The sequence below is a fragment of the Colobus angolensis genome, unplaced genomic scaffold (assembly GCF_000951035.1).
Source record: "Colobus angolensis palliatus isolate OR3802 unplaced genomic scaffold, Cang.pa_1.0 Scaffold37, whole genome shotgun sequence".
Lineage (NCBI taxonomy): Eukaryota > Metazoa > Chordata > Mammalia > Primates > Cercopithecidae > Colobus > Colobus angolensis.
In genome coordinates this window covers 2,386,168-2,414,010 of record NW_012117043.1, presented here as the reverse complement: position 1 = coordinate 2,414,010, position 27,843 = coordinate 2,386,168, and the positions used below count along the sequence as shown (strand labels likewise).

General features: G+C 36.2%; 1 protein-coding gene across 1 annotated transcript in view; it reads right to left on the bottom strand.

The window, feature by feature from the left end:
- Positions 1 to 27,843, bottom strand: part of BCAS3 (breast carcinoma amplified sequence 3) — a 655,658-nt gene that overhangs the window by 460,245 nt on the left and 167,570 nt on the right. Inside the window, exons 8-9 of the mRNA XM_011953652.1 lie at positions 26,794 to 26,964; positions 12,685 to 12,778 (exon numbers count right to left, since the gene is read on the bottom strand). Coding sequence (XP_011809042.1) covers positions 12,685 to 12,778; positions 26,794 to 26,964 — 265 coding nt within the window. The remainder of the gene's footprint in view (positions 1 to 12,684; positions 12,779 to 26,793; positions 26,965 to 27,843) is intronic.

Below are 27,843 nucleotides of genomic sequence, written 5' to 3'. Positions count from 1 at the left end.
CCATAACCTCACCAACATTTGATACTGTCAGTCTTTTTAATAACTTCAATTGGTATTCTCACAGTTTTAATTTGCCAACATTCCTTGGTGATCAGTGATGTTGATCAGTTTTTTATGTGCTTACTGGCTTTTAAATATTTTCTTTTGTGACATGATTGTTTAAAATATTTTTCTCATTTTAAATTGCGTGTTTTCAATACCTACCTGTCTGTCTGTCTGTCTGTCTGTCTGTCTATCATCTATCAGAAATGTTCTCCTAGTCTGTGGCATGGCTTTTCACTAACATTTTCCCAAGAGATTTCCGATTTTGATGAAAATTTTGTGGTTTGGGTGTTTAAGAAATCTTTTTTGGTGTTTAAGAAATCCAAAGATTAAAGGATATAACCTTATTTTTTTTTAAGTTGCACAGTTTTAGTGTTTATGCTAAGCCTATTATCCATATAGAGTTAATTTTATGCATGATGTTAGTAAAGATTTACTTTTCCACCAAAAAATATCTCAGTTATTCTAGCACCATTTGTTGAAAAAACTATATTTCACCTATTTCATTACCTGCCACTTTTGTCAAAAATCAAATGACTGTTTCTGGACATTATTCCATTCACTCATCTATGTCTATACTTACTCCCTAAAAATCCTTTCTTGGTGAGCTTAGATTAATTTAGAAATTTAGGTAGTTTAAGTCTTTAAAATTTACCCATCTTTTTCAAGATTAATTTGGCTATTTTAGGTCCTTTGAAATTCCATATAAATTTTGGCTGGGTGCAGTGGCTCACACCTGTAATCCCAGCACTTCAGGAGGCTGAGGTGGACGGATCATGAGGTCAGGAGATCGAGACCATCCTGGCCAACATGGTGAAATCCCACCTCTATGGAAATTGCATTGAGCCGAGATCGTGTCACTGCACTCCAGCTCTGTCACAAAAAAAAAAAAAGAGTGAGAAATATAATTGGAAAAGTCTAAGGATAAAAGAGTGTTAGCTTCTGGTGTATATTATGTTCCAATACAAAGTTTAGTACTCAAGATCTATATGTATCTACATGGCAGTATCAGACTGTAACCAACCTCAAGGAAAAATTACAGATATAGATACAGTCAACTAACGCTAAATTCATGTCACGGACGATAATTGCTGGAAGTGCGTAATAAAGTACACCTTGAATGGAGGTTAATAGGAATTTGGTAGACAGAAGGGATAGTAAAGTGAAATAATTATGAATAGCATAAGACAGGAAGCAGAAATAAAGAAGAGGATTTCATGGAGACCAATCTGTATCAAGCAGATTTTTTATGTGTTAGGACTACAAAATAATTTGAAAGGTAAATTCAGAAATGTAGGAATTTCTAAACGTAGAAAGGGCATTCCGTGTATTTCAGAGATGTGTGAAACAGATCTTTCAAACTCTATGGATGTTGCTTAGAGAGGTATATACATAAATAAAATTCAACAAACCGTATACTTAAAATTGGTGCAACTTATATTACGTAAGTTACAATTCAATAAAAATGAAGACAGCTAAAAACAAAAGTAAACGTGAGGACAAGATAAACCTGTTGGCTTTATATGGAGTGAACGGAGAGAGGGAAAATACAGTATGTTAAACAGACCAGTTAGAAAGTTAAAACACTTGAGCAGCCATCCCACCCCCATGGAAGAAAAAAAAAAAGAGAGAAAAACTCAAAACACAGCATTCAGAGAAGGATATATTAAAAAAAAAAACAGATATATGGGGAGGGGTAAAAAAAGAGGTCAGAAAAAAAAAAAGAGGTCAGTGAGTCTCAGCTTGGCTAAATGAGTGCTCAAAGAACCATGTATCACAGTGCTGAAATGAAAATATAACAGACATGAATCAGGGTTCTGGCTCAAATGCTCAGAAACTAAGTAACTAAGTAACAAATGATAATGATTAGATGAAAGATAAAGTTTCAAAGATAGTCATCAAGTGTGCTGTATCAAATTGTACATCAGTTAACACATTTTGGGTATATAAGCATACGTTGAAAATATTACCAAATGACCAAGTGTCTCTGGAAATTAGGTTTGATTACCTATAGGAACAGTATCAAAGCATGACTCTGCAACTATGTCACAGAGCAAGTATATATAAAAACAATGGCTGATCCACAAAAAAGATGACTGGGTAGGCAGGCATTGTGCGCACAACCACATTATATACTTATTCAATGTCTTCTTAGAAACAATCAAAGAAACAAAGGGAAAATTATAAAATCAGATCATTTTAAATTATATCAATAATTATAGTATAAATTATTTAACTATAATTGTATTAAATATTATTTTACATTGTTGTACTCTTAAAACTATATTAACATTACATTTATTAATTCTTAATTCTAATTGATAAACACTACCTCCACTTTCTTAGCCTTCTAGATATCCTTTTTAGACTTCATATGCATGGAAGAATTAATCAGATTTTTCATTTCGTCTATGTTAATAAGTCCATACATAAACCTTCTCTTGCTATTTGCATTGCATTGCATTGCACTGCACTGCATTGCATTGCATTGCATTGCATTCCTCCACCTCCTGGATTCAAACGACTCTCATGCCTCAGCCTCCCAAGTAGCTGGGATTACAGGTACGGGCACAAGCCACCACACCCGGCTGATTTTTGTATTTTTAGTAGAGACAGGGTTTCACCATGTTGGACAGGCTGGTTTCAAACTCCTGACCTCAAGTGATCCGCTGGCCTGGGCCTCCCAAAGTGCTGAGATTACAGGCGTGAGTCACTGCACTCAGCCTCTTACTGTTTTTACATTTTCTCTTTGCTCCTCCATTCCTGCACCCACTCTTCATTTCTCACTGTCCCCGACCACAGGTACTCACCTTACTATATATAATAAATCTCTCTGAAATGAATATATATCTTTGAGAAATATTTAGGCTGTTTTCACAGCAATGTTCAAAATATGTAATGTATGGCAAGATACAGGCCAATCTGAATAAGAATAGTGAAACAAAGTGCCCACCACCCCCTACCACGGAGGGAGGCCCAGAGGCAAGTGGGAGGGGCAAGAAGTATTCAAGTACTTCAGTGTTTAACAACCAGTAAGGGTGTACTGATAAATGAAGTTGAAATCAATAGCTGCTTTGCATGTATGTACCTGACTATATAGATCCTTCTTTACCGTTTGCAAATTAAATATTACGTTTATATTATTGTAAGTATTCATATTATATCTGTTGTAGACAGGTCTATTTTTACAGGTATATATGTCGACTTCACATTTTTTACATAGTATCCCAATGTATGCATTCACATCTCCCATGAGTTCATTCACTACTAACTGAGCACCTTTACTGAATTAAGTGGTAGTGCTGTGGCAGTGGTGATGAAGAACAGGCAAGGCTCTTCACTTACTGGTGGAACCCAGGGCTACATTAGGACTTTAGGTGGGACCTGGGCATTTTTGTCTTCATGGGCCCTCTCCTCCATGAAAAAATATTTAAAGTTATATTTTTTTACTCTATTCTATTAACTGAAAAGCATGTGTTTTTTTGTGCTTTTAAAATAAATCAGAAGATTATAGTGAGGTTCTGTAAGTATTGTGGTCCCTAGACACTGTACCTACCATACCTAGTGGTAAGTCACCCCTGCAAAGATCCCTCTCTTACACAACTACAGTGCCACAATGAAGAGAGAGCAAACAGAACTAATTCTTCAGGGAGTAAATCCATTACATGAGTAAAGGATACCACTTCACAAGACGATGAAACAAGAGAGTAAGTACCAACCTACTATGGAAACATCCTCTTCTAATGAAAAAAGGAAATAAATTCTTCAAGTTGCCTTTGCATTGTGAATGAAATAATATAGGTGTCTGACGGTGATAAACCAGAAGCTGTCAGATTAAAAATCTCAAGCTATGTTATGCTGTAGATCTGTGATGCATCATAGATGTTAAAAACATATCAAGATACGGTATTTCTCTAACCGCTTGCTAGAATCAATGGGACAACATTTATGTCCAAAAAGAAAAACCTAAATAAACTTCTTTAACGATTTACCCAAGACCACAATCACCTTTTAATATATATCATTTAAGTAACCAGAAGAATTTCACGTCTGTTAAAGATGCAGCCAAGCATCTAAAGGGGTACATATTTAGTATATTTCGCTAGAGATTCAACACTCATTTTCCTCTTATTAATGGATGGAAAAGCATTTTCCCTGCCAAGGAGGGGTAATTATTTAAAATGTAGATGTGTTGTACTTTACAGTTCTCAGTTGCTCAGCTGGCAGAAGTAATGCCTCTGGAAAGCAAATCAATTATTTACTGAATTCAAGGTGGCAAGTCTGTTTATGTCAGGCTTATTGCACAGAATTGAGGATTTCTTCCTTATGCTTCTAACAGACAGTTTGATAAATAAGAATATTCCTTTTTTGTTGTCCAAAAACATAATAGTATACTAATCTATTGTTCTGATTACATAAAAATGTCATTTCCATGGGGTCCTTTTTTTTTTATTCCAAGCTGGAGTACAGTGGCAACATCTCGGCAACCTCTGCCTCCTGGCTCAAGCGATTCTCCTGCCTTAGCCTCCCCAGTAGCTGGGATTACAGGCATGTGCTACTACACCCAGCTAATTTGTTTTTTTAGTAGAGATGAGGTTTCGTCATGCTGGTCAGGCGGGTCTCAAACTCCTGACCTCAAGTAATTCGCCCACCTTGGCCTCCCAAAGTGCTGGGATTATTGGGAAGAGCCACTGCTTCCAGCCTCCATGGGGTATTTTTAATTAGTATCTATTACATATTTCAGTTTTAGTTACCTGTGATATGTATCTGCAGGTATTATAATTTGCAATCATGGATCACTTCCACAATACAGAGATGGAGACAATTCTTATTCAAACCACAATTTAGACATAAGTTGATTTTATTCAACAAATGAATAACAACATTGAATAGATGTTTTAATTTTGCCCTTGTTGCAATTGCAATTTGCAATTGCAATTGTTTCCATGATTGCAATTATGAAACAATCCAATGGAATTATTATAATTATTCAGTGTACATTTACTCAGTATCAAGTACGTGAAAGCTACTGGGCTAATACTTGGGGACAAAGTATTAACAAAAGCTTACCTCTAACAGAGAACACATTGAAAAGATACTCTGATGGATGTAAATAATTTTAAAACTAGGATGAAGGTGATTGATAATAATGAAAACAGAAACAACTAATATTTATTGAGGTTACTCTATTTGTTAGATATTATTTTATTTTATTTTTTATTTTTTTTAGACAGGGTCTTGCTCTGTCACCCAGGCTGGAGCGCAGTGGCGCGATCTCAGCTCACTGTAACTTCTGCCTCCCACGCTTAAGCAATCCTCCTGCCTCAGCCTCCCAAGTAGCTAGACCTACAGGCGTGCACCACTACACCCAGCTAATTTTTGTATTTTTTGTAGACAGAGTTTCACCATGTTGCCTAGGCTGGTCTCTAACTCCTGAGCTCAAGCTATCCACCTGCCTTGGCCTCCCAAAGTATTGGGATTAAAGGTGTGAGCCAGTGCAGCTGGCCAGATTTATTTTAGATACCATTACTAGACCCCATTTTATTGACTAGGAAACTGAGGCATTGAGTGTGACAAGCCGATTAACTACCTTGCCCAATTAGGTGACAAGGTGAAGGAGGAAGGGGAACATGACATTTTATGTAGACTCAGGAAAGACTTCTTAGATGATATTTAAGATAGGAATCAGTGTAAAAGTTAGCCAGGCAAAAGAAAATTCCAGCTGGGCATGGTGGCTCACGCCTGTAATCTTAGTACTTTGGGAAGCCGAGGTGGGCAGATTACCTGAGCTCAGGAGTTTGAGACCAGCCTGTGCAACATGGTGAAATGCCATCTCTACTAAAAATACAAAAAATTAGCAGGATGTGGTGGCACATGCCTGTAATCCCAGCTACTCAGGAGCCTGAGGCAGGAAAATCGCTTGAACCCGGGAGGTGGAGGTTGCAGTGAGCTGAGATTGTACCATTGCACTCCAGCCTAGGCAACAGAGCGAGGCTCCATCTCAACAAAATAAAAATAAAAACAAACAAAGTTTATAAAATTTTTTTAAAGTTCCTTGGAAAATGTTATTCACTTTGTCCCTGAGAGCAACAAATTTACACTGTCCATATTGAATCTGCCCAGATCTAAGCATGGGGATCAATCTGGTACTTCTAAACAAATCATAAATGCTGCCACTAAATTATTTGTTTTAATTCTGGCCTCAAAGTCACAGCTAATAAATAAGAATGGGAATTTAAAAATTGAAAAATAAACTGAATGCAGCTGCTGAACTAGAAGTTTCACAGATCTATTTAACAGCATCACTTCATGTCTTTTCTGAATAGGTCCCATACAAGACAGAAATGTATGCCACCCAGTCCACCAACCTACATGGTCTCCTAAATTCATTTTGCAGTGTTATTCCATCATGTACATTTTATAGTATTTTTAATGTTTCCCAGGAAGTGGCTATGGGCCTGGTTTGTTCTTGGATTTTGTTGTCCAGGACATGTTTATAGTACTGTCATCTAAAAATATGTCTCTCTTTTAAAAAGACTAAAAGGGCTGGGCGCAGTGGCTCAGGTCTGTAATCCCAACACTTTGGGAGGCCGAGGCAGGCAAATTACCTGAGGTCAGGAGTTCAAGACCAGCCTAGCCAACATGGCAAAACCCCATCTCTCCTAAAAAAAAATACAAAAATTAGCTGGGTGCAGTGGCGCACACCTGTAATTCCAGCTACTTGGGAGGTTGGGGCAGGAGAATCATTTGAACCTGGGAGGCAGACTGTGGTGAGCCGAGATCACACCACTGCACTCTAGCCTGGGCGACAGAGCAAGACTCTGTCTCAAAAAATGAATGAATGAATGAATGAATGAAGACTAAAAGGAATTTATTTATATTCTTAAGTGTAACAGTGACAAACACAGGTAAACTGGTTTGAGTAAGATCAACTTTAAAAACAAAAATCATGCAATCAACTTTTTGGCATGTTTTGTTTGTTGTACGTAAACTTCCCTAAACTAGTAAGGAGTATTCTAACAAGCAATACCATTATTATTAGCCATATTACATGCCCCATGAAAATGCCTTTAACCAAATTAGAGAATTATTAGAGGGTTAAAACTTTCTAATATAAATTTAAAAACATATGGTTACATGTATGGGTAAAGAAGGACTGGAGTATGTCATTGGAGGATCTATTAGTTATATTTTCGAAAAAGCCAATTTAAATTAAAAATGTAACTACTGCATTAAGGCCTACTGAAATTATGTCTCTTTGTACAAAATGCCAATTAATAAAAGTTCAGAACCTAACAAACATAATTCAGCCAGTGTGCAGAGAACCACCTCAATTTACTTAATTTTTTATTTTTTATTTTTTCAGGCAGGCTCTTACTCTGTAACCCGGGCTACAGTGCAATGGTGGGACCAGAGCTCACTGCAGCCTTAACTTCTTGGTTCAAGCAAGTCTTCCATCTCAGCCTCCCAATTAAGTAGCTGGGACCACAGGCATGTACCACTGTACCCAGCTAATTAAAAAAATTTTTTTTTTAGAGACAGGATCTTGGTATGTTGCCCAGGCTGGTCTCAAACTCCTGGCCTCGAGTGTTGGTCCCTGCATCTTAACCTCCTGGGTCACTGGGATTACGGGCAATGTGCCCAGCTCCTACCTCATTTTATAATGTTGCATTTCTGAATTACATTAGTAAATTTATGATTTACTAGCGGGGAGGACTTAAATGAAGAGTGCTAGAAAATACATCATTTTATCTCACAAAAACATTTTTTAAACTATAAGACAAATAATAATGTAAGGGAAAAAACCCAGCTACTGAGGTATCTATGCATTTACAAATAGCAGTGCAGTTTCCTCACTAAAACATGTCCTCTATGAGTGTGTGTGTATATGTATGTATACCAATCAGAAGGGTTAGAAGAGTAAATATGAACCAGAAACTAGCAAAGCAAAATAAAATGTCACCTAATGATACAAGCTGATTAATGGTTAGAAGCCATGGCTAACCCCAACGACTTTTTGTACGAAGCTGGGTAGCTACTGACTAGCACTTGCTAATTAAAAAAAGAAAGAAAAAATCTAGACTTCCAAATCATTGAGAATTGAGCATTTTCTGCATCCTTGCTCATAATCAAGTAATGTCAATATTCAGAACAGCAAAAATATTCAAAGCTGAAAGTAAATAAGTAAGATGAATTGTAAGTAATTGCTTACCAGCTACTATAAAGCATTGTGCAAACCAATTGTATGAGTGGCTGCTGAGTTATAAACCCTCCACTGAATACAGATATCTAAACAGGTATGAAGGATTTATAAAATGTTGCAGAAATGAGGACACATTGAAAAATATATCTGTGCACAACAAACTAATGAGTCCACTATACAGACTATGGTTCACAACCTATTTCAAATGTGCCATATTTTTCTTGCCTCTTTCACTCAAATAATATCTATGGTGCCAGGCACTGAATCATTATTTTCTAATTAAATATCTTTTAGGTCCCAGCTTGGAATTGATTTCTTTTTGAAGAACTATCTCCAGTACCTCAAAACCAGGCTAATATTTATCCGCTAGTATGCTGTCCTTACTCCACAAAGGGTTTTCCTTCTTAAGACCCTATTTGTGCATGTGTAACTAACCAGCGAGCAGACTCTGTGCATAGGGACTATCTCTTATTAAGTGAATTACCAAGACTTAGCCAGACAAGGTGAATAGAGTTACTAGCGAAAGAGGCATCTTCGAATGTGTTAGCTGAAACAGGTGAAATCACACCAGCAAGCTTCAACCTTTTTAATAAAAGGTTCTAAAACATTTTTGTAGTGTGGATCCTTTTAGCAATATGATGAAGCCTAAGAACCACTTTCTCAGAATGAAATTAAAACACAAAATAAAATACTTAAGATTTTAAAAAATTAAAATATAAGTAGCATAAGTGCTTTCTTGTTAATGTATTAAATTATAGGCTCTATCATAATTTTGAAGCATAAGCAATATTTAGAGAATTATATATAAATGTGAACTGATATAAAAACAATCATTATTTTCATCACTCACAAGTTTACAGGTACAGTTAACTAATTAGCATCTCCAAATGGGAATATTTCCAATGATACTAACAGGCTTCATAGCTTGCTATATGAAACAATTATGTAACACCAGAACAAGGAAACTCTATACACCATGAACCATTTCAAAGTCAATAAATTCCAGAAGAACTTTAGTAGACTCTCATCAAAATTTCTATAGAAAAATAAGGAAAGGATCGGGCACAGTGGCTCATGCCTATAATCCCAGCACTTTGGGAGACTAAGGCAGGTGGATCATGAGGTCAAGAGATCGAGACCATACTAGCCAACATGGTGAAACCCTGTCTCTACTAAGAATACAAAAAAAAAAAAAAAAAGCTGGGTGTGGTACACGCCTGTAGTCCCAGCTACTCAGGAGGCTGAGGCAGAAGGATCGCTTGAACCTGGAAGACGGAGGTTGCAGTGAGCTGAGATCGTGCCACTGCACTCCAGCCTGGCAACAGAGCGAGACCCCATCTCAAAAACACAAACAAAAAAAGAAAGAAAGAAAGAAAAAATAAAAGTATTAAAAAGTACAGAACTGAACTATCACTTTCATTGTCAAAATAGAGACTACCATGCCTAATACAATGCCATATATCCACAGTGGGGAACAGTTCAAAATAATTCACTAAGTTTCCTATTACTCTGAGACACCATGCCAAGCACTAGAGACACAAAGATTAATGACATCTGATCTCTTTGTAGGAGGAACAGAGAAGTTAGCAAGGGAAACAAATATTTAAACAAATGATTGTCACAAAATAAATTACATCATAGAGTTATAAACCTAGTGTCCCAGCGACACAGAAAAATAGGTATAAATATTGCTATTTTTAACCTTATTGTATAAACACAAATGTGAGAGGTCACAGAAATCAAATGGCAAATGTAGATCAAAATTATGAAACCATTTTATGATAGCAAATTAATTGTGGATGACGATAAGAGACTGCAACACTCTTTATATAATGTGTTCTTCTTAGAATGCAAGGTCATAGGAAGAAAATACAGCTGCCAGTGTCAGAAGCACTGTAGGGTTATATGAAATATACAGTAACACAAAGGAGATTTGACATAACAGATGGAATATCAATATGAGTCATACTGGTTATTCCAAGTGGACTGCTACAAGTGACATAACTTCCAGGCCGTTTTTTCACATTTAACTTAATTCCCACAACACTCAGAGAATTTCAATAAATCTTGCCTTTATTTATTAAATCAATCCTACTGATTACCAATCACTATAAAAATCCTGTTCCCTTAATCAAAGATGACTTATTAAGAGATTAAAGGGTAGATTATTCAAAGTGCTTTATAAAACAGTATCTCTATATAATGATAATCTCTTACTATCATTCTTTATTTGAAAAGACGAAAAGAAGGGGAAAAGGATGGGCTTTTCCCATCAATTTTCAGTGATATAATCATTTCTGAAAACTAAGATTAAAAATAGCATGCTCCTTAGATACATCAACCAAATGGATAAGATCTGAAAAGACTGCAAGTTTATGATGACTATACCAGCTCTGAAAACAAAAGAGCAGTTTCATTTACGAAGTATTTTTAAAATACAGATTGAGCATTCCTAATCTGAAAAACCAAAATCCTCACAAAAATTTATGTTCTTCTTATAACACAAACCAAAATGCTCTGAAATGCTCCAAAACTGGAGCACTGACATGATGCCACAACTGGAGAATCCACACCTGACCTCATGTACAAAGTCTCAGTTAAAATGCAGTCAAAACTATGTTTCATGCACAAATCACTTAAAATATTGTATAAAATCACCTTCAGGCCATGTGTATAGGGTATACATGAAACAAATAAATTTTGTGTTCAGACTTGGGTTCCACTGAAGATAACTCATTATACACGCAAATATTCCAAAATAAAAAAAAAAAAATCTAAAGTCAGAAAGACTTCTGGCCCAAGCATTTCAGATATAAAGTACTCAACCTGTAACTTGTTTCCTACCACTGGAAGTATTACACCAACTCCTTACTGTGAAAATTGATCATTTAAAACAAAAAGAGAGAGAGCGGGCCGGGCGCGGTGGCTCAAGCCTGTAATCCCAGCACTTTGGGAGGCCGAGACGGGCGGATCACGAGGTCAGGAGATCGAGACCATCCTGGTCTACACGGTGAAACCCCGTCTCTACTAAAAATACAAAAAACTAGCCGGGCGAGATGGCGGGCGCCTGCAGTCCCAGCTACTGGGGAGGCTGAGGCAGGAGAATGGCGTGAACCCGGGAGGCGGAGCTTGTAGTGAGCCGAGATAGCGCCACTGCACTCCAGCCTGGGCGACAGAGCGAGACTCCATTTAAAAAAAAAAAAAAAGAGAGAGAGAGAGAGTGAGCGAATTAGGCATTTATACCACTTTTGATATACAGGAGAAATGGTGTTTACTCCTGGCTGATGACAGAAAACGTTTTCTATAGAAGGATAACAGTCAATAAATGCAGAGACCAGGACAGAATTAAGAAAACAACCCAACATTCTACAACCTTCAATGTAACAAAATTATTAATTTAAAAGTTGTGTCAGAAACAATGTCAAAATGACATACTGTAGAGTACTTGATAATATCCATAACAAAAACCTATTTCCAATTATGTAGATACTTGATAGTCATTACCTTACTCCCGTGATCAAATATAGCACCACAAATAGGGAGACAACCTAAAATAATGTGTCTCCTATTGGGATGAAATGATGTAGACAGCAATACTTACAACGTTTAGAAACAAACAAACAAACACAAACTCCTTAGCCTGAATGGGTTTATACCTCTAGACTTAACTTCCAGTTAAACAGATAGATATCCAGGGAATGGAGAAATACAAAAACATTATCATAATGAAAAAAATCTAGCCAAGCATGGTGGCAATACTTTGGGAGGCTAAGGCGAGAGAATTGCTTGAGGCCAGGAGTTCAGGATTAGCCTGGGCAGCATAGTGAGACTCTGTCTTTATCTTCTTTCAAAAAATAGTAAAATTAAATAAAAATTTAAAAATTTAAAAATCTTGCAAATGCAGAATTTAAATAAGAGAATTACTCTGGATATTGTGAAAAGAAAATTAAGAGTACAAATCATATGCTATATTAAAAGGAACTAAAAAGATATAACAAAATGTGAGGAGTAAACCTTAAGAAGAAACAGAAAAAGAGCACCACTAAAAAAAAAGAGAGAAAATGAAATTAGCTTACAAAGTGTTGTAAGTTACACAGAAACTTCAAGTTGCAAAAAAAACACTGCTCGTATGTATTAATATTCTAGTTTGGAATACTGAAGTTCTTGGAGTAATTACAAACAGAAATTAATGTAACCCAACAGCATTGCTTACATGGCTGCTGTTTAATAGCTACTTTATTGAGAACAAAACTAATTTTAGCGGGATTTTAGAGGGGTAGTAAATTTTTATTATAAATTCACTTATTCAATATAATGACTTAATAACTTTTCTGATATACACTGATACATGAAGAAAAGTCACATTCCATATTCCATATTTGGTTGGAAAACCCATTGTATAAATGGTCTACAAAAAAAAAAATAGAGAGAGAACTTACCACTTGTATTAAAAGCCATGCAGCACACTGGCTTCTCATGGGCAGGGAAGTGGGCCACAATGCCATCACTGTCAGAATCCTCACTCACAAGCACCTCCACAAAAGAAATAAAGACAAATGGAGGTAAATATTTTCTCACCAATAACCGAGCTTGAAGACTGTAAGAAGGTACATCACAATACCACTGACCAAATAACATGTTTCCACTCTAGTAGATTATTGTTGCCAATATAAGGAGAGAATTCCACTTTAGAATTGAGGAAGAGATATAACATGTCCCCAAGCACATCAGTCATATAAACTCTGAACAGAGTCAGATGACTTGACTGTAGATGACAGAAACAATTACTTCTTCAAGTATAGGTTCAGAGGAAAAAAAAAAAAAAGATACAATCAACTATTTTCAATTCTTTACAAAATGTAATCACTTAGAGCTTTATCCAAGGACAGGAAATACAGGTCTTACTGTGTTATGGGATCTGCTGGAAAACCACAATTTTTTGCCCATTATTGAAATATAAGAACAGGGGGAAAACAACATAATTTGTTAACTATAAACAAACAGGTATGTAGAGAAATCATCCAGTAACATTTTCATATTATAGTATGAAAGTTGTGTTCTTCAACTCCTAGTTTATGGAGAGAAATAGAACTTATTTGAAATGACTATCAAATCATAAAAGCAGAAGGACATTAGAATAGGTACCTCTGTATGTCAAATGGAGTTTCTTTTACTCCTCTTTTTAAGGCTATACTGAAATATAATTTACATTCATATAATTTCCCATTATAAGTTCACAAACTTTTTAAAAATTATTTTACTTATCTAATATTTCAGAAAGCAAACCTATTACACCAATTTTGGATCATAGTATTTAGACACAGAGAAATTTGATTTTAAGTAACCTTGGACGTTGTCCTACAATGACGATGCTATTTTTTTCTTTCAAAAATACATGTTAGACTAAAGTCCTACTATGTGTAAAATACTCTGCTAAGAGCTCAGAATATAAACCAAATGTTATTCCTGCCCTGAAAGATACACAGTAATTGACTAGAACAGTTATTTTATCAGTTACAACATATTTGCAAATATAGCCCAAAAAAACAATGTACTTAAGCACCGAGATTTGTGTGTGTGAAATTTGTGTGTGTGAAAGCTTTACAAAGATACAACTTGCAAACCATAAAAGCTATCCATTTTAACTTTACAGTTCAATCATGCTATACAGTACCAAAACCATCACAATAAGCCACCATAAAAATGTCGGAAACGTTATCCTCTCCCATCTTTATGCCTTATTGCTCTAGCTAGAACCTCCAATTCAATCTAGCTACAAATACATTGATTATATTGATCTTTTCAAATAACCAATTTTAGACTTTTCCAATATTTCACTGTTTGCTGTTCCATCAACTTCTACCCTGATCTTTATTATCTGCTTCATTTGTCTTACATTGGTTATAATTTGCTCTTCTTTTTATCATCTTTTAAGGGAAACACTTAGATTATTAATTTCAGGCCATTTTCTTTTCCTAATATAAGCATCTAAAGCTATAAATTTTCTTCCATATAATACCATAGTTTAGTTATACTCCATAAATTTTTATATGTTCTGTTTTCATTTTCATTCAATTCAAAATATTTTCTAATGTCCCTAAGCTTCTTTCTTTGACCCATGAGTTATTTACAAGTGCGTTTTATTTCCAAATATTTGGAGATTCCCCAAACGGAATTTTGTTATTGATTTCCATTGTCCTTAGGGAAATACTCCGCATGACTTTAATCCTTTTAAAGTTATTAAGATTTGTTTCATGGCCAAGCATCTGTTCTAGCATGTACAATGAATGTCCCAGATGTTTTTGAAAATAATGTGCATTCTGCAGTTTGGTGTGGTCAAGTTAGCAAATAGTGTTAAACATGTCTTCTAAGTCTTTTCTAATTTTCTATCTAATTGTTCTATCAATTATTTTTTAATAAATAGTCATATCTGTTTACTAACATGCATGGGGAAAATTAGAGTGCTTACTCCTATCAACTAATGAGGAATAAATTATTGAAATCTTGAGCTGTAATATAGAGCTAAAATTGGGCCAGACACGGTGGCTCACGCCTGTAATCTCAGCATTTTGGGAGGCTGAGGCGGGCAGATCACGAGGTCAGGAGTTTGAGACCAGCCTGGCCAACATGGTGAAACCCTGTCTCTACTAAAAATACAAAAATTAGTCAGGCCTGGTGGCGCGTGCCTGTAATCCCACTTACTAAGGAGGCTGAGGCAGGAGAATTGCTTGAACCTAGGAGGCGGAGGTTGCAGTGAGCCGAGATCGCACCATTGCACTCCAGCCTGGGAAACAGAGTGAGACCGTCTCAAAAAAAAAAAAAAAAAAAAAAACAGAGCTACAATTCCTTCTTTCAATTTTGTCAGATTTTGTTCAATGTTTTTAGGGACTGCGTTGTTAGGTATTTACATGCTAATAATTGTTTTATTAATTATACATATTAATAGTGTTTTTCCAGAACAAGTATCACTGAGAAAAAAAAAAGTTTTATCTGTGTTGTGTATTAACAATTGTTTTATTATATTGACCCTTTTATCGTGAATGAAATGTCTCTCTTTTACTCCAGTAATACTTCTTGATGTAAAGTCTTTAATATTACCATGGCCACTCTAATTCTATTATGGTTATTGTTTACATGATATATTTTTTAAATTTCAACTTTCAGATACAAGGGGTGAATGTGCAGGTTTGTTACATGGGTATATTGCACCCAGGTAGTGAGCATAGTACCCAGTGGGAACCCATACTCCTACTTCCTCCCTCCCCATTCAAGTAGTCCGCAGTGTCTGTTAATAGTTTCCATGTTTATGTCCATGTATGGTCAATGTTTAGCTCCCACTTATAAGTGAGAACATGGGGTATTTGGTTTTTCACTTCTCCATTGATTTGCTTAAGATTCTGGCCTCCAGCTCCACACATGTTGCTGTAAAGGACGTGATTTCATTCTTTTTATGACTGTGTAGTATTCCATGGTGTATGTATAACACATTTCCTTTATTCAATCCACTGCTGGTGGGGAGTTAGGCTGATTCCATATCTTTGCTATTGTTAACAGCATGGTGATTAATATACAAGTACATGTCTCTTTTTGGTAGAGCCATTTATTTTCCTGTGGGTATATACTCATTAGTGGGATTGCTGGGTCAAATGGTAGCTCTGTTTAAGTTCTTTGAGAAGTCTCCAAACTGCTTTCCACAGTGGCTGAACTAATTCAGACACCCACCAGCAGTGTATACGTGTTCCCTTTTCTCCACAGCCCCACCAGCATCTGTTGTTGTTGTGGTTGTTGTTTGAGATGGAGTCTTGCTCTGTCGCCCAGGCCGGAGTACAGTGGCATGATCTCGGCTCACTGCAACCTCTGCCTCCCGGGTTCAAACGATTCTCCTGCCTCAGCCTCCCGAGTAGCTGGGACTATGGGCACCTGCCACCATGTTCAGCTAATTTTTCGTGTTTTTAGTAGAGATAGGATTTCACTGTGTTAGCCAGGATGGTCTCAATCTCCTGACCTCGTGATCTGCCTGCCTTGGCCTCCCAAAGCGCTGGGATTACAGGAATGAACCACCAGGCCCAGCTGGTTTTTGACTTTTTAATAACAGCCATTCTGACTGGTGTTAAGATGGCATCTCATGTGGTTTTGATTAGCATTTCCCTGATGGTGAGAGATGATGAGCATTTTTCCATATGTTTGTTGGCCCACACATATGTCTTCTTTTAACAAGTGTCTGTCTGTGTCCTTTGCCCATTTTTAATGGAGTCATTTGTTCTTTACTTGCTAAGTTCCTTATAGATGCTGGATATTAGAGCTTTATCAGATAAATCATTTGCAAATATTTTCTCCCATTCAGTAGTTGTCTGTCTGCTCTGTTGATAGTTTCTTTTGCTGTGCAGAATCTCTTTAGTTTAATCAGGTGTCACTTGTCAATATTTGTTTTTTGTTGCAATTGCTTTTGGAGACTCAGCCAAAAATTCTTTACCAAAGCAGATGTCAAAAAGGGTATTTCCTAGGTTTTCTACTATGATTTTTACAGTTTGAGGTCTTACATTAAAATTTTTAAAGCACGTGACGTACTTTTTACCATCCTTTTATTTTCAAACAAGTGGTCTTTGAATCTGAAGCAGTTTGGGTCTGACACATTTACCATGAACACATTGTTGGTATAATTGGATTTTAAGTTTGCCATTTTGCTATGTATATTTATATGTCTTAGGTATTTGTTGTTCCTCCAATCTTCTTCTTCTGTGTTTAGAAAATATTTTTAGCATTGGGCCAGGCGCAGTGGCTCAAGCCTGTAATCCCAGCACTTTGGGAGGCTGAGACGGGCGGATCACGAGGTCAAGAGATCGAGACCATCCTGGCGAACACGGTGAAACCCTGTCTCTACTAAAAAATACAAAAAACTAGCCGGGCAAGGTGGCGGGCGCCTGTAGTCCCAGCTACTCGGGAGGCTGAGGCGGGAGAATGGCGTAAACCCGGGAGGTGGAGCTTGCAGTAAGCTGAGATCGGGCCACTGCACTCCAGCCTGGGCGACAGAGCGAGACTCCGTCTCAAAAAAAAAAAAAAAGAAAGAAAATATTTTTAGCATTAATATTTTAAGTCCTCTGTTACTTTTTCTGAGTAATTTCTTAGTGGTAGTTGGAGGGACTACAATATGCATATTAACTTATCAACTATTTCAGGTTAATATTGATTAAATTCCAGTAAAATACAGCTCATTGATTGAATATACCTGCATCTGCTACCTACTCCTTTGATTTATCATCTTCCTATGTATTACCAATTTAAAAATAACTTCTCATTATTTCCTCAAAACAAAAAACAAAAAACAAAAAACAGGAAAAAGCCTTCCCCTGTGAAAGCCAATTTTAAAAATTAGAAGAGCGTAATCCCAGCAATTTGGGAGGCCGAGGTGGGTGGATCAGGAGCTCAAGAGATCGAGACCATCCTGGCCAACATGGTGAAACCTCGTCTCTACTAAAAATACAAAAATTAGCTGGGCGTGGCGGCGCACACCTGTAGTCCCAGATATTTGGGAGGCTGAGGCCGGAGAATCGCTTGAACCCGGGAGGCGGAGGTTGCAGTGAACTGAGACTGCACCACTGCACCACTCCAACCTGGCAACAGAGTGAGACTTTGTCTCAAGAAAGAAAAAATTAGAAGTGTTAAACCTGATGCACTGATATTAATGAAAGGATACAAGAAACATGAAAAAGCAAGGAAATACGACACCTCCAAAAAAACACAATTCTCCAACAATAGGTTTTAACCCCCCTAAAAAATACATAAAATGCCTGAAAAAGAATTCAAAAATACTGATATTAAAGAAGCCCAGTGAGATACAAGCAGACACAGACAACATTACAAAGAAATAAGAAAAATGATTCAGGATATGAAAAAGAAATTCACGAAAGAGATAGATCTCATAAGAAAGAACCTAACAGAAGTCCTCAAACTGAATAACTCAATGAATGACATAAAAATACAAGTGAGGCTGGGCGTGGTGGCTCATGCCTGTAATCCTAGCACTTTGGGAGGCCGGGATGAGTGAATCACGAGGTCAGGAGATCGAGACCATCCTGGCTAACACAGTGAAACCCCGTCTCTACTAAAAAATACACAAAATTAGCTGGGTGTGGTGGCAGGCACCTGTAGTCCCAGCTACTCGGGAGGCTGAGGCAGGAGAATGGCATGAATCTGGAAGGCAGATCTTGCAGTGAGCTGAGATCGTGCCACTGCACTGCAGCCTGGGTGACAGAGCAGGACTCCGTCTGAAAAAAAAAAAAGAAACAAATTGAGAAGCTTCAATCATAGACTAGACAAAACAGAAGAAAGAGATTTCAGTTTGATAGACAGGTCTTTCAAACTAATCCAGTCAGATAAAAGAAAAAGGAAAAAAGAATGAAGACAGACAGGTTGGGTACAAATATACACTTAGATAAAAGGAATAAGTTCTAACATTCCATAGTAGAGTGACAATAGTTAACAATACACGGTACATTTAAAAACAGTTAGTAGTGAGGACTTGAAACGTTCTCTACACATAGAAATGCTAAGTGCTCATGGTGATATATATCCTAAATATCCTGATTTGATGATTAAACATTCTATGCATATAACAAAATATCACATGTACCCAAAAAATATGTACAAATATTACGCATCAATTTTTTTAAAATAACCAAATGGCCAATAAGCAAATGAAAAGAGGCTTAACATCACTATTCCTTAGGTAAATGCAAATTAAAACCATGATGAGATACTACTTTACACTCATTAGGATGGTCATTATTTTAAAAAAGAAAAATAACTAGTGTTGGGGTAAGGATACACAAGAAACTGAGACCCTTATCCATCATTGGACATTCGCTGGTCGAATGTAAAATGGTCCAGCCACTGTGAAAAATAGTTCGGTAATTCCTCAAAAAATTAAAATATAGAATTACCATATGATTCAGCAATTTGATTTTTAGGTACATAACCAAAAGTATTACAAATAGAGACTCAATTAGAAACATGTATACCAATGTTCACATAAGTATTATTCAAGGTGGCGGGGCACGAATGCTCATGCTTGTAATCCCAGCACTTTGGGAGACCAAGGCAGGCAGATCACTTGAGGTCAGGAGTTCGAGACCAGTCTAGCCAACATGGCGAAACCGTGTCTCTACAAAAAAATACAAGAATTAGCCAGACATGGTGATAGGTGCCTATAATCCAGCTACTTGGGAGGCTGGGGCAAGAGAATCGCTTGAACCCAGGAGGCAGCAGTTGCAGTCAGCCAACATCGCACCACTGCACTCCAGCCTTGGTAACAGAGTGAGACTCCATCTCAAAAAAAAAAAAAATTGGCAAAAGGTAGAAGTAAGCCAAATGTCCATCAATTAATAAATAGATAAACAAAATGCAGTATACACATTCAATGGAATATTATGGAGCCTTTAAAAAGTATGACATTCTGATATATGTTACGACAGGTATGAACCTTGAAAATATTATGCTAAGTGAAATAAACCAGACACAAAAGGACGAATATTTTAGGATTGCACTATGTGATGCACCTAGAAACAGGCAAATTCAAACACAGAAAGTAGAATGCTGGCTACCAGGGCCTGGGAAACAGTACTGTGAAGTTATTGTTTAATGGGCAGAGACTTTCAGTTTCAGATGGTGAAAAAGTTTTGGAAAGGGATAGTACCTGTACTGATAATTACGTAACATTACAAATGTACTTAATGCCACTAAAATGTATATTTTATATTGCTAAATAATATTATATTGTTTGCATATACCACATTTTATTTATCCACCCATTCATCAGTCGATGAATATTTAGATTGTTTCTACTTTTTGGCTATTGCAAACAATGCTGCAAATATTCAGAGTTTTATCGTGGATATATATTAGTCATATAACTCTATTTAACATTTTGGGAAGAACTTTGAAACTCTTTTACAAAGCGAATGCACAATTCTGACCAGCAGGTTAGAATGGTCCCAATTTCTGCTTATCAGCCACAGGTATATCTTTTTCAAAGAAATGTTTATTCAAATCCATTGCTCATTGAAAATTAGGTAGTTTTGGCCGGGCGCGGTGGCTCAAGCCTGTAATCCCAGCACTTTGGGAGGCCGAGACGGGCGGATCACGAGGTCAAGAGATCGAGACCATCCTGGCTAACACGGTGAAACTCCGTCTCTACTAAAAAAAAAAAAAAATACAAAAAATTAGCTGGGTGAGGTGGCGGGCGCCTGTAGTCCCAGTAACTCGGGAGGATGAGGCAGGAGAATGGCGTAAACCCGGAAGGCGGAGCTTGCAGTGAGCTGAGATCTGGCCACAGCACTCCAGCCTGGGCGGCAGAGCGAGACTCTGTCTCAAAAAAAAAAAAAACAAAATTAGGTAGTCTTTTTATTTTTGAGTTGTAAGAGTTCTTTACATATTGTGAATACTGGTACCTTATCAAAAATATGATTTACAAACATTTTCTCCCCTTCTGTGAGTTGGCTTTTCATTTTCTTGATTGTGTCCACTGTAGCACAAATTTTGATTTTTAAAAGGTTCAATTTATGTACCCATTTTTAAAAATATAAAAATATTAAGTATTTCTTACACATACATTGATCACTACACATCAGATGATGTTACAATTTCTAATGAAATCATCAAATATAATCTTATAAATTCATTGAGAAGGATATCTTACATATACCTTTATTTTTACCCACCCCATTGTTGTTCTTTCATTTTTGAAGTTCTAAGCCTTCTTTTATTGTCATTTCCTTGGAAAACTTCTTTTTGCCATTTTTAAGAGTTGATCTGTGAGTGATAGGTTCTCTTAATTTTCCTTTTTTCTAAGAATGCCTTTATTTTCCTTTCATTTCTGAAGTATACTTTCACTACAAATGGAATTTGGGGCTACCAGTTCATTTATTTCAGTACTTTAAAGATACTGTACCACTTTCTTCAGCTTCCACGGATGCAGTTGGGTAATCCACTATCTATCATACAGTGCTGGTGGGAATATAAAACAGCACAGGCACTTTGGAAAATAGTTGCGCATTTCCTTTCTAAAAGTGCACTTATACAACTCAGCAATACTCTTGGGCATTTACAGAGAAATGAAAACATATCCACATTAAAAATCTTTACACAAATGATCATGACAGCTTTATTCATAATAGAAAAATGCTAGAAACAATGCAAATGTCCTTCAAGGGGTGAATAATTGAACAAACTGACATATTCGTAGAATGGAATACAACAGAGTGATTGAAAAGTACAAACTACGGCCGGGCGCAGTGGCTCACACCTGTAATCCCAGCACTTTGGGAGGCCAAGGTGGGCAGATCACAAGATCACGAGACTGAGACCATCCTGGCTTACATGGTGAAACCCCGTCTCTACTAAAAAATACACAAAATTAGCCAGGTTTGGTGGCAGGCACCTGTAGTCCCAGCTACTCGGGAGGCTGAGGCAGGAGAATGGCATGAACCCAGGAGGCAGAGCTTGCAGTGAGCCAAGATCGTGCCACTGAACTCCAGCCTGGGCGACAGAGTGAGACTCCGTTTCAAAAAAAAAAAGAAAAAAGAAAAAAAGAACAAATTACATGCTGCAACCTGAATGGACTTCAAAGACAATACATTTAGTGTAAAAAGTCCATCTTAAAATATTACATAATATATGATTCAATTTGCATATCATTGTCAGAGTCATAAAACTATACAGATGGAAAACAGATTGGTGGTTATCAGGAAAAAGGGATGGGGTGGGATGAGGGATGGTCATGAAATACAAAGAAGTTATGTGTTGATGAAACAGTTTAGAATAGTCCTGTATCTTAACTGTGGTGGGGGTTACATGAATGTACATATGGGATAAAATTTCACAGACCTATACATGCCCACATAAACACACCAATGAATGCAGGTTAAACAAATAGAGAAAACTGAATAAGACCTGTAGCCTAGTTATCGGAGTGCATCGTTGTCCATTTTCTGAGTTTTTTTTTTTTTTTCTTAACCCACATCACTCAGAAAATTTTCTTGTTTTGGTACTATACTAAAGCTACAAAATACATCATCATTCAGGTTAAGCTGAAGGAAGTAAGATGAAAGGCATGTGCAACTCACTGTGAGTCTATAATTACTTCTAAATTAAAAGTTAAAAATATAGAATATATTGCAAGCTTTTGAGTGGCTGAGTTTCTGATAAGTAAAAAATGGTATCTCAGTTTTAATTTGCAGCTCTCTTATATTAATCACAAGTGAAGTTATGGGTATATTTTATAACATTTATATGTATAGTTGACCTTTGAACAACTCATGTTTACAAGTGCCGACCCCCTCAATAGCTGAAAATCTGCATATGACTTTTGCTCCTCCAATACTTAACTATTAATAGCCTACTACTGACTGGAAGCCTAACTGATGACCAAAATTGTCAATTAACACATATTTCATATATGTATTATAGATTATATTCTTATAATAAAGTAAGAGAAAATATATTTACTGTCCATTAAGTGGAAGTGAATCAGTTATAAAGGTCTTCATCTTCATTGTCTTCACCATGAGTAGGCTGAGGAGGAGGAGGAAAGGGAGGAAGAGAAGGAGTTGGTCTTGCTTGTCTAAGGGCTGGTAGTGACAGAGAAAATCCACATATAAGTAGACCTGCACAGTTCAAACCCATGTTGTTCAATGGTCAACTGTATTTTAATTTTTCTGTGAAATATTTATTTCTATCTTTTCCCATTTTTCTACTTTAAACTTTATCTACAAGATTCCCTTTCCTTTCGTATATTATAACCCTACACCCTGTATGTTTCCTTCCAACACAATTAGCATTGAGTATTCCGTTTGATGGCAATAATAAAGACAGAAGCCATCCAGCAAAAAGACACATTAATCTTACCACTACATAAGATTCTTTGAATGTTCTCTTTAGGGACTTCACAAATATAAACAACCAGATACTTTTGGAAGAATCTTCTCCATTACATCATCACCTAGCCTAAAATATTAAACCATTAATGTCAGAGATATTCCAGTATAATTTTCCTAAAACATATAATCTTTACTCACCACTTATCAAAGTAGGATGAACTCTTAAGTCTGCATTAACAACCTGACTACATTAAACAAAGCAGAGCACACGAATTGAGACAAGGTGGATAAGCCTTCATCACATGAACAAAACATCTCAGAAGCTATTACATTATTATTATTAACACTTGTTCTCCAGGAAAGAAATAGCTCAGATTTATGTCATCATTCTGAAGCATTTTATTTCCATTAGAGATTTTGCCACATTGCTAACTTCAATTATATAAACATGTAAAAAGCAAATTATACCACTTAACTTATTCTGGTCAAGAAATGCTTTTAAATAAAACATGAAAGTAACACAGATAAAAATGGATGCAAAGTCAACCAAATCCATTCCTCCTTAATGCAGTTAACACACAATGATCCCATCACCATAAAATCAAACTAATCAATATGGCAACAGAAGGATGCTGAATCCGATTTTATATACTAACATTGTAAACACAAAAAATATATCATTATTAAAGGCTCAAGGGATTTAAACAGCAAAAGTCAATGTATTGTCAGCTTTTCACATAAAATCTGAGTTGTATTTGGAAAAGGAAAAACATTACAGTTTAGGCTAAACATCAGCGGAAGGGGCTAAAAGCGATAAATCTAAGACATTAACCACTGCAGTTTTAATACAATCCAGTATAATCTAAAAACAGCCTGTACTCCAACTGAACTATATATCAGAGACAAAAACATTTTATTGACAAAAAACAGATTCATGTTAATTAAAAGACAGTATTATACTGCACAAATCTTGTTGCTTTAAAACTTATAATTTTTTTAAAAAATGTACAACTAATTTACCTTTTATTGAAAATCAATTTCTTTCCTGTCCTCTAACAGAATTTTTTAATCAAGTTAAAATTTCAGAATATGTCATAAGTGGAAGATTGGGGCTACCAACCAATAACAGAAAAGGTAGAATGTTCCATGTTGAACAATATTTAAGATTCTTAACTTTTAAAAGTTAACATTTCTATGATTCTTCTTAATAAACATATTTGTTTCAAGTGTTATCATAGACAAATGAACTTTTGCAACTCTCCAGTCTACAGTACATTTCCATACTACAAAACTAAGACTTCCTTTTTAAAGGTCATAAAAAGTTAATGAACTTGAAGAAAAAATTAAACCACATTTTAAAACATAAGGCCTAAATGTTATGTTTTTATATAATTATATGTCCCCATACTTCCATTTAACAAAATAAATATATGAATTACACCTCTATTTCATCAAAAATACTGAGATAACAGTTTCTATTGTGAAATAACCCCAAATCTCTCCATCAACAAATGCTAGATCTTTAACAGATGTATGGTCCTAGACAATGTTGAGGAGACTTGTTACTACCCAATAAATGTGGGTGGCCTTGTAGGTGAATTAATTAAAAATCAAAAAATCAAAGAACAAAAGGAATTTTTTTACTCTAACACAACACTAAAGGTTTATACTTTTCATTTCAATTAAAAAAGAGAACATTTGTGTGTATCCACATCAACTAATTAACACAAGATCATTACAGTCAACTGAAAAGTTTTCTAGCACTTCATTAAAAAATACAAATCTGTAACATATTTGGCTAACCACAAAGCTAAGACAGGAGAGGCAGAGAATTAGTATTCAGATTTCAAGTAAAATACAAGAGCCAAATTTAATAATCCAGAATTCCAAAGTTTTTTTGTTTCAATTGCAGAAAAATGTTCTTGAAATGCTGTTAATCTTACTATAGGAACTAGCACATAAGCAGCTGCCAAGTGTAATTTTTCATGAAGACGTCAACCCATATATACTGGAAACAGATTTTCTCAAAACATATGCAATATTTAAGGCTAATACCTTAACAGCTCACATAGTTTCTAAGCGCACTGTGTTCTGAATACAGAATTAAATATATATTCTATATAAAAACTAAAAGGAATTTTATTTCACCAATACTGTCCTACTCCTATCTCATTCTAGGAATTGATTCTAGATTGTATTTTTATATCAGTGATCACACACTATCAGAATAAAAAAAATTACGTTCCTTTAAGAAACATATATTTAAAGTGAAGACTATGACACAAAAGAAAATAGAGTTCATGAGTGCATGGGGGAAAAACACGACCCAAATGCTATCTTACCAGCAAGATTTATATGCAAATGTAATATGTATTTCCATGCTTATAATCACTCATTGTAAATGTTTCTAAAGCTAGATTGTTAACATTACAGTACATTGTATCTGAAGATACAAGATTTTATAATAAGCTATTGCCACATATGTATTCTGATATGCCACTTTAAGATTTCATATATTTTATATTGATAAGAAAACATCTGTTATAAATTCTCATACTACTCAGTGAATTATGTAAGTTGCAATTATTAATTAATTTTTTTTATAAATTCCTCCAAACAGGTATGGTCCTGCCTTTAAAAAGAAATTTATACGGCTGGGAGCAGTGGCTCATGCCTGTAATCCCAGCATTTTGGGAGGCCAAGGCGGGCATATCACCTGAGCCAGGATATCAAGACCAGCCAGGCCAACACAGTGAAACCGCGTCTCGTCTCTACTAAAAATACAAAAATTAAGGCTGGGCATGGTGACTCACACCTGTAATCCCAGCACTTTGGGAGGCTAAGACGGGCTGATCACTTGAGGTCAGGAGTTCGAGACCAGCCTGGCCAACATGGAGAAACCCGACTCTACTAAAAAAATACAAAAAGTAGCTGGGCATGGTGGCGCACACCTATATCCCAGCTACTCAGAAGTCTGAGGTAGAAGAATTGCTTGAACCCAGGAGGTGGAAGTTGCAGTGAGCCAAGATCGTGCCACTGCACTCTAGCCTGGGCGACAGAGCCAGACTCTGTCTCAATAAATAAACAATAAAAATACAAAAATTAGCTGGGCGTGGTGGCATGTGCCTATAATCCCAGCTACTCGGAAGGTTGAAGCAGGAGAATCGGTTGAACCCAAGAGGCGGAGGTTGCAGTGAGCCGAGATCGCACCATCACACTCCAGCCTGGGTGACATCTCAGAAAAAAAAAAAAAAAGAAAGAAAGAAAAAGTAATGTATTAATCTTATAATTTGGGTTATGACAAATGTTATTACACACAAAAAAAAGAAACAATAATAGAGTCTCTGGGGTGGCAAGTTAAGAAAAAAAGAATATTATGAACAGAACACTATTAAATGTTACATAATTATTTATTTATGAAACAAATGTCCTCACAGATGAGAGAATCTCTTGGAACCTGGACTTTACCTTCAGATTTGATACATTAATAATGTTCAAAATAGCAGGTTCTAACATGTTACTAATCATTTTTAAAGAAAAACTTCATTTGAAATAATCTCAATTCCTCAAATTCCAAATTGGTAATCTCCAAGGCCAAACACATTTTGACTAATCTTGATCTTAGCCCCATCTTTGCAAGTAACACACATTGTGTGCACCAAAAGTTCTTCTTACCTGGCCCTCTCCAACAGTTTCGGTGTCGATAACTGTGATGATGCCTGGGACCAAAGGACTCCGCCGCGAATTACTGTGGATGGCAACGTCATCTTCTGTCACACCTGAAGGTAGCGTGCCTGTCAGCTGAGTCACCACTTTCCCCACCATTGTCAGGCCACTTTTCAGTGTCTGTACAATGAAAGGTAAAATGTATGACTTCACATCAGTATTTGGATTCTACATAGAAATATGCATTTTATTAATTTTCCTAATCATTATGTTAAATTCTTTATTCTCTTACAATCTTTTATATAGCAGTAAACTGTCACAGACATTCAGTCTGACTTTCAACTATCTTGAATTTTAATTAGAATATCAGTATTAGTGTGAGGGAATGACATCAGTAAAGTCTCTAAAGCCATCACGGCAGGGATAAAGCCATAGTTAAAAAATTAAAGAGCTCTGTTTTACACAAGGGTGCAATCACATTTTCATCAAAGATGTTTCTTTCATTCCCTCCTCTTAATGTATACATCTTAAAATCAATGACATAGAAAGAAGCAGAAACTATGAAATGATCAATTTTTTGAAATATTATAAATCTAATTGTGTATCTGTTTTCTAGTATGAAAAAGACTGAGACATTGGTAGAATACCTATGTGGAAAAGAATGTGCTTCCAAAGCAAATATATAAATATGCTGGTATTATAATACTGTATACTACAAAGATTTGGTATATGGGAAACACAGTCTCTGTCTAAGATATTAATTACTGGATGATGAAGTATCATACTAAATAAGTTAAGAGAGTTATTTTCTTTTTTTTTTTTTTTTTTTTTTTTTTTTTTTTTGAGACGGAGTCTCGCTCTGTCGCCCAGGCTGGAGTGCAATGGCCGGATCTCAGCTCACTGCAAGCTCCGCCTCCTGGGTTTACGCCATTCTCCTGCCTCAGCCTCCCGAGTAGCTGGGACTACAGGTGCCCGCCACCTCGCCCAGCTAGTTTTTTGTATTCTTTAGTAGAGACGGGGTTTCACCGTGTTAGCCAGGATGGTCTCGATCTCCTGACC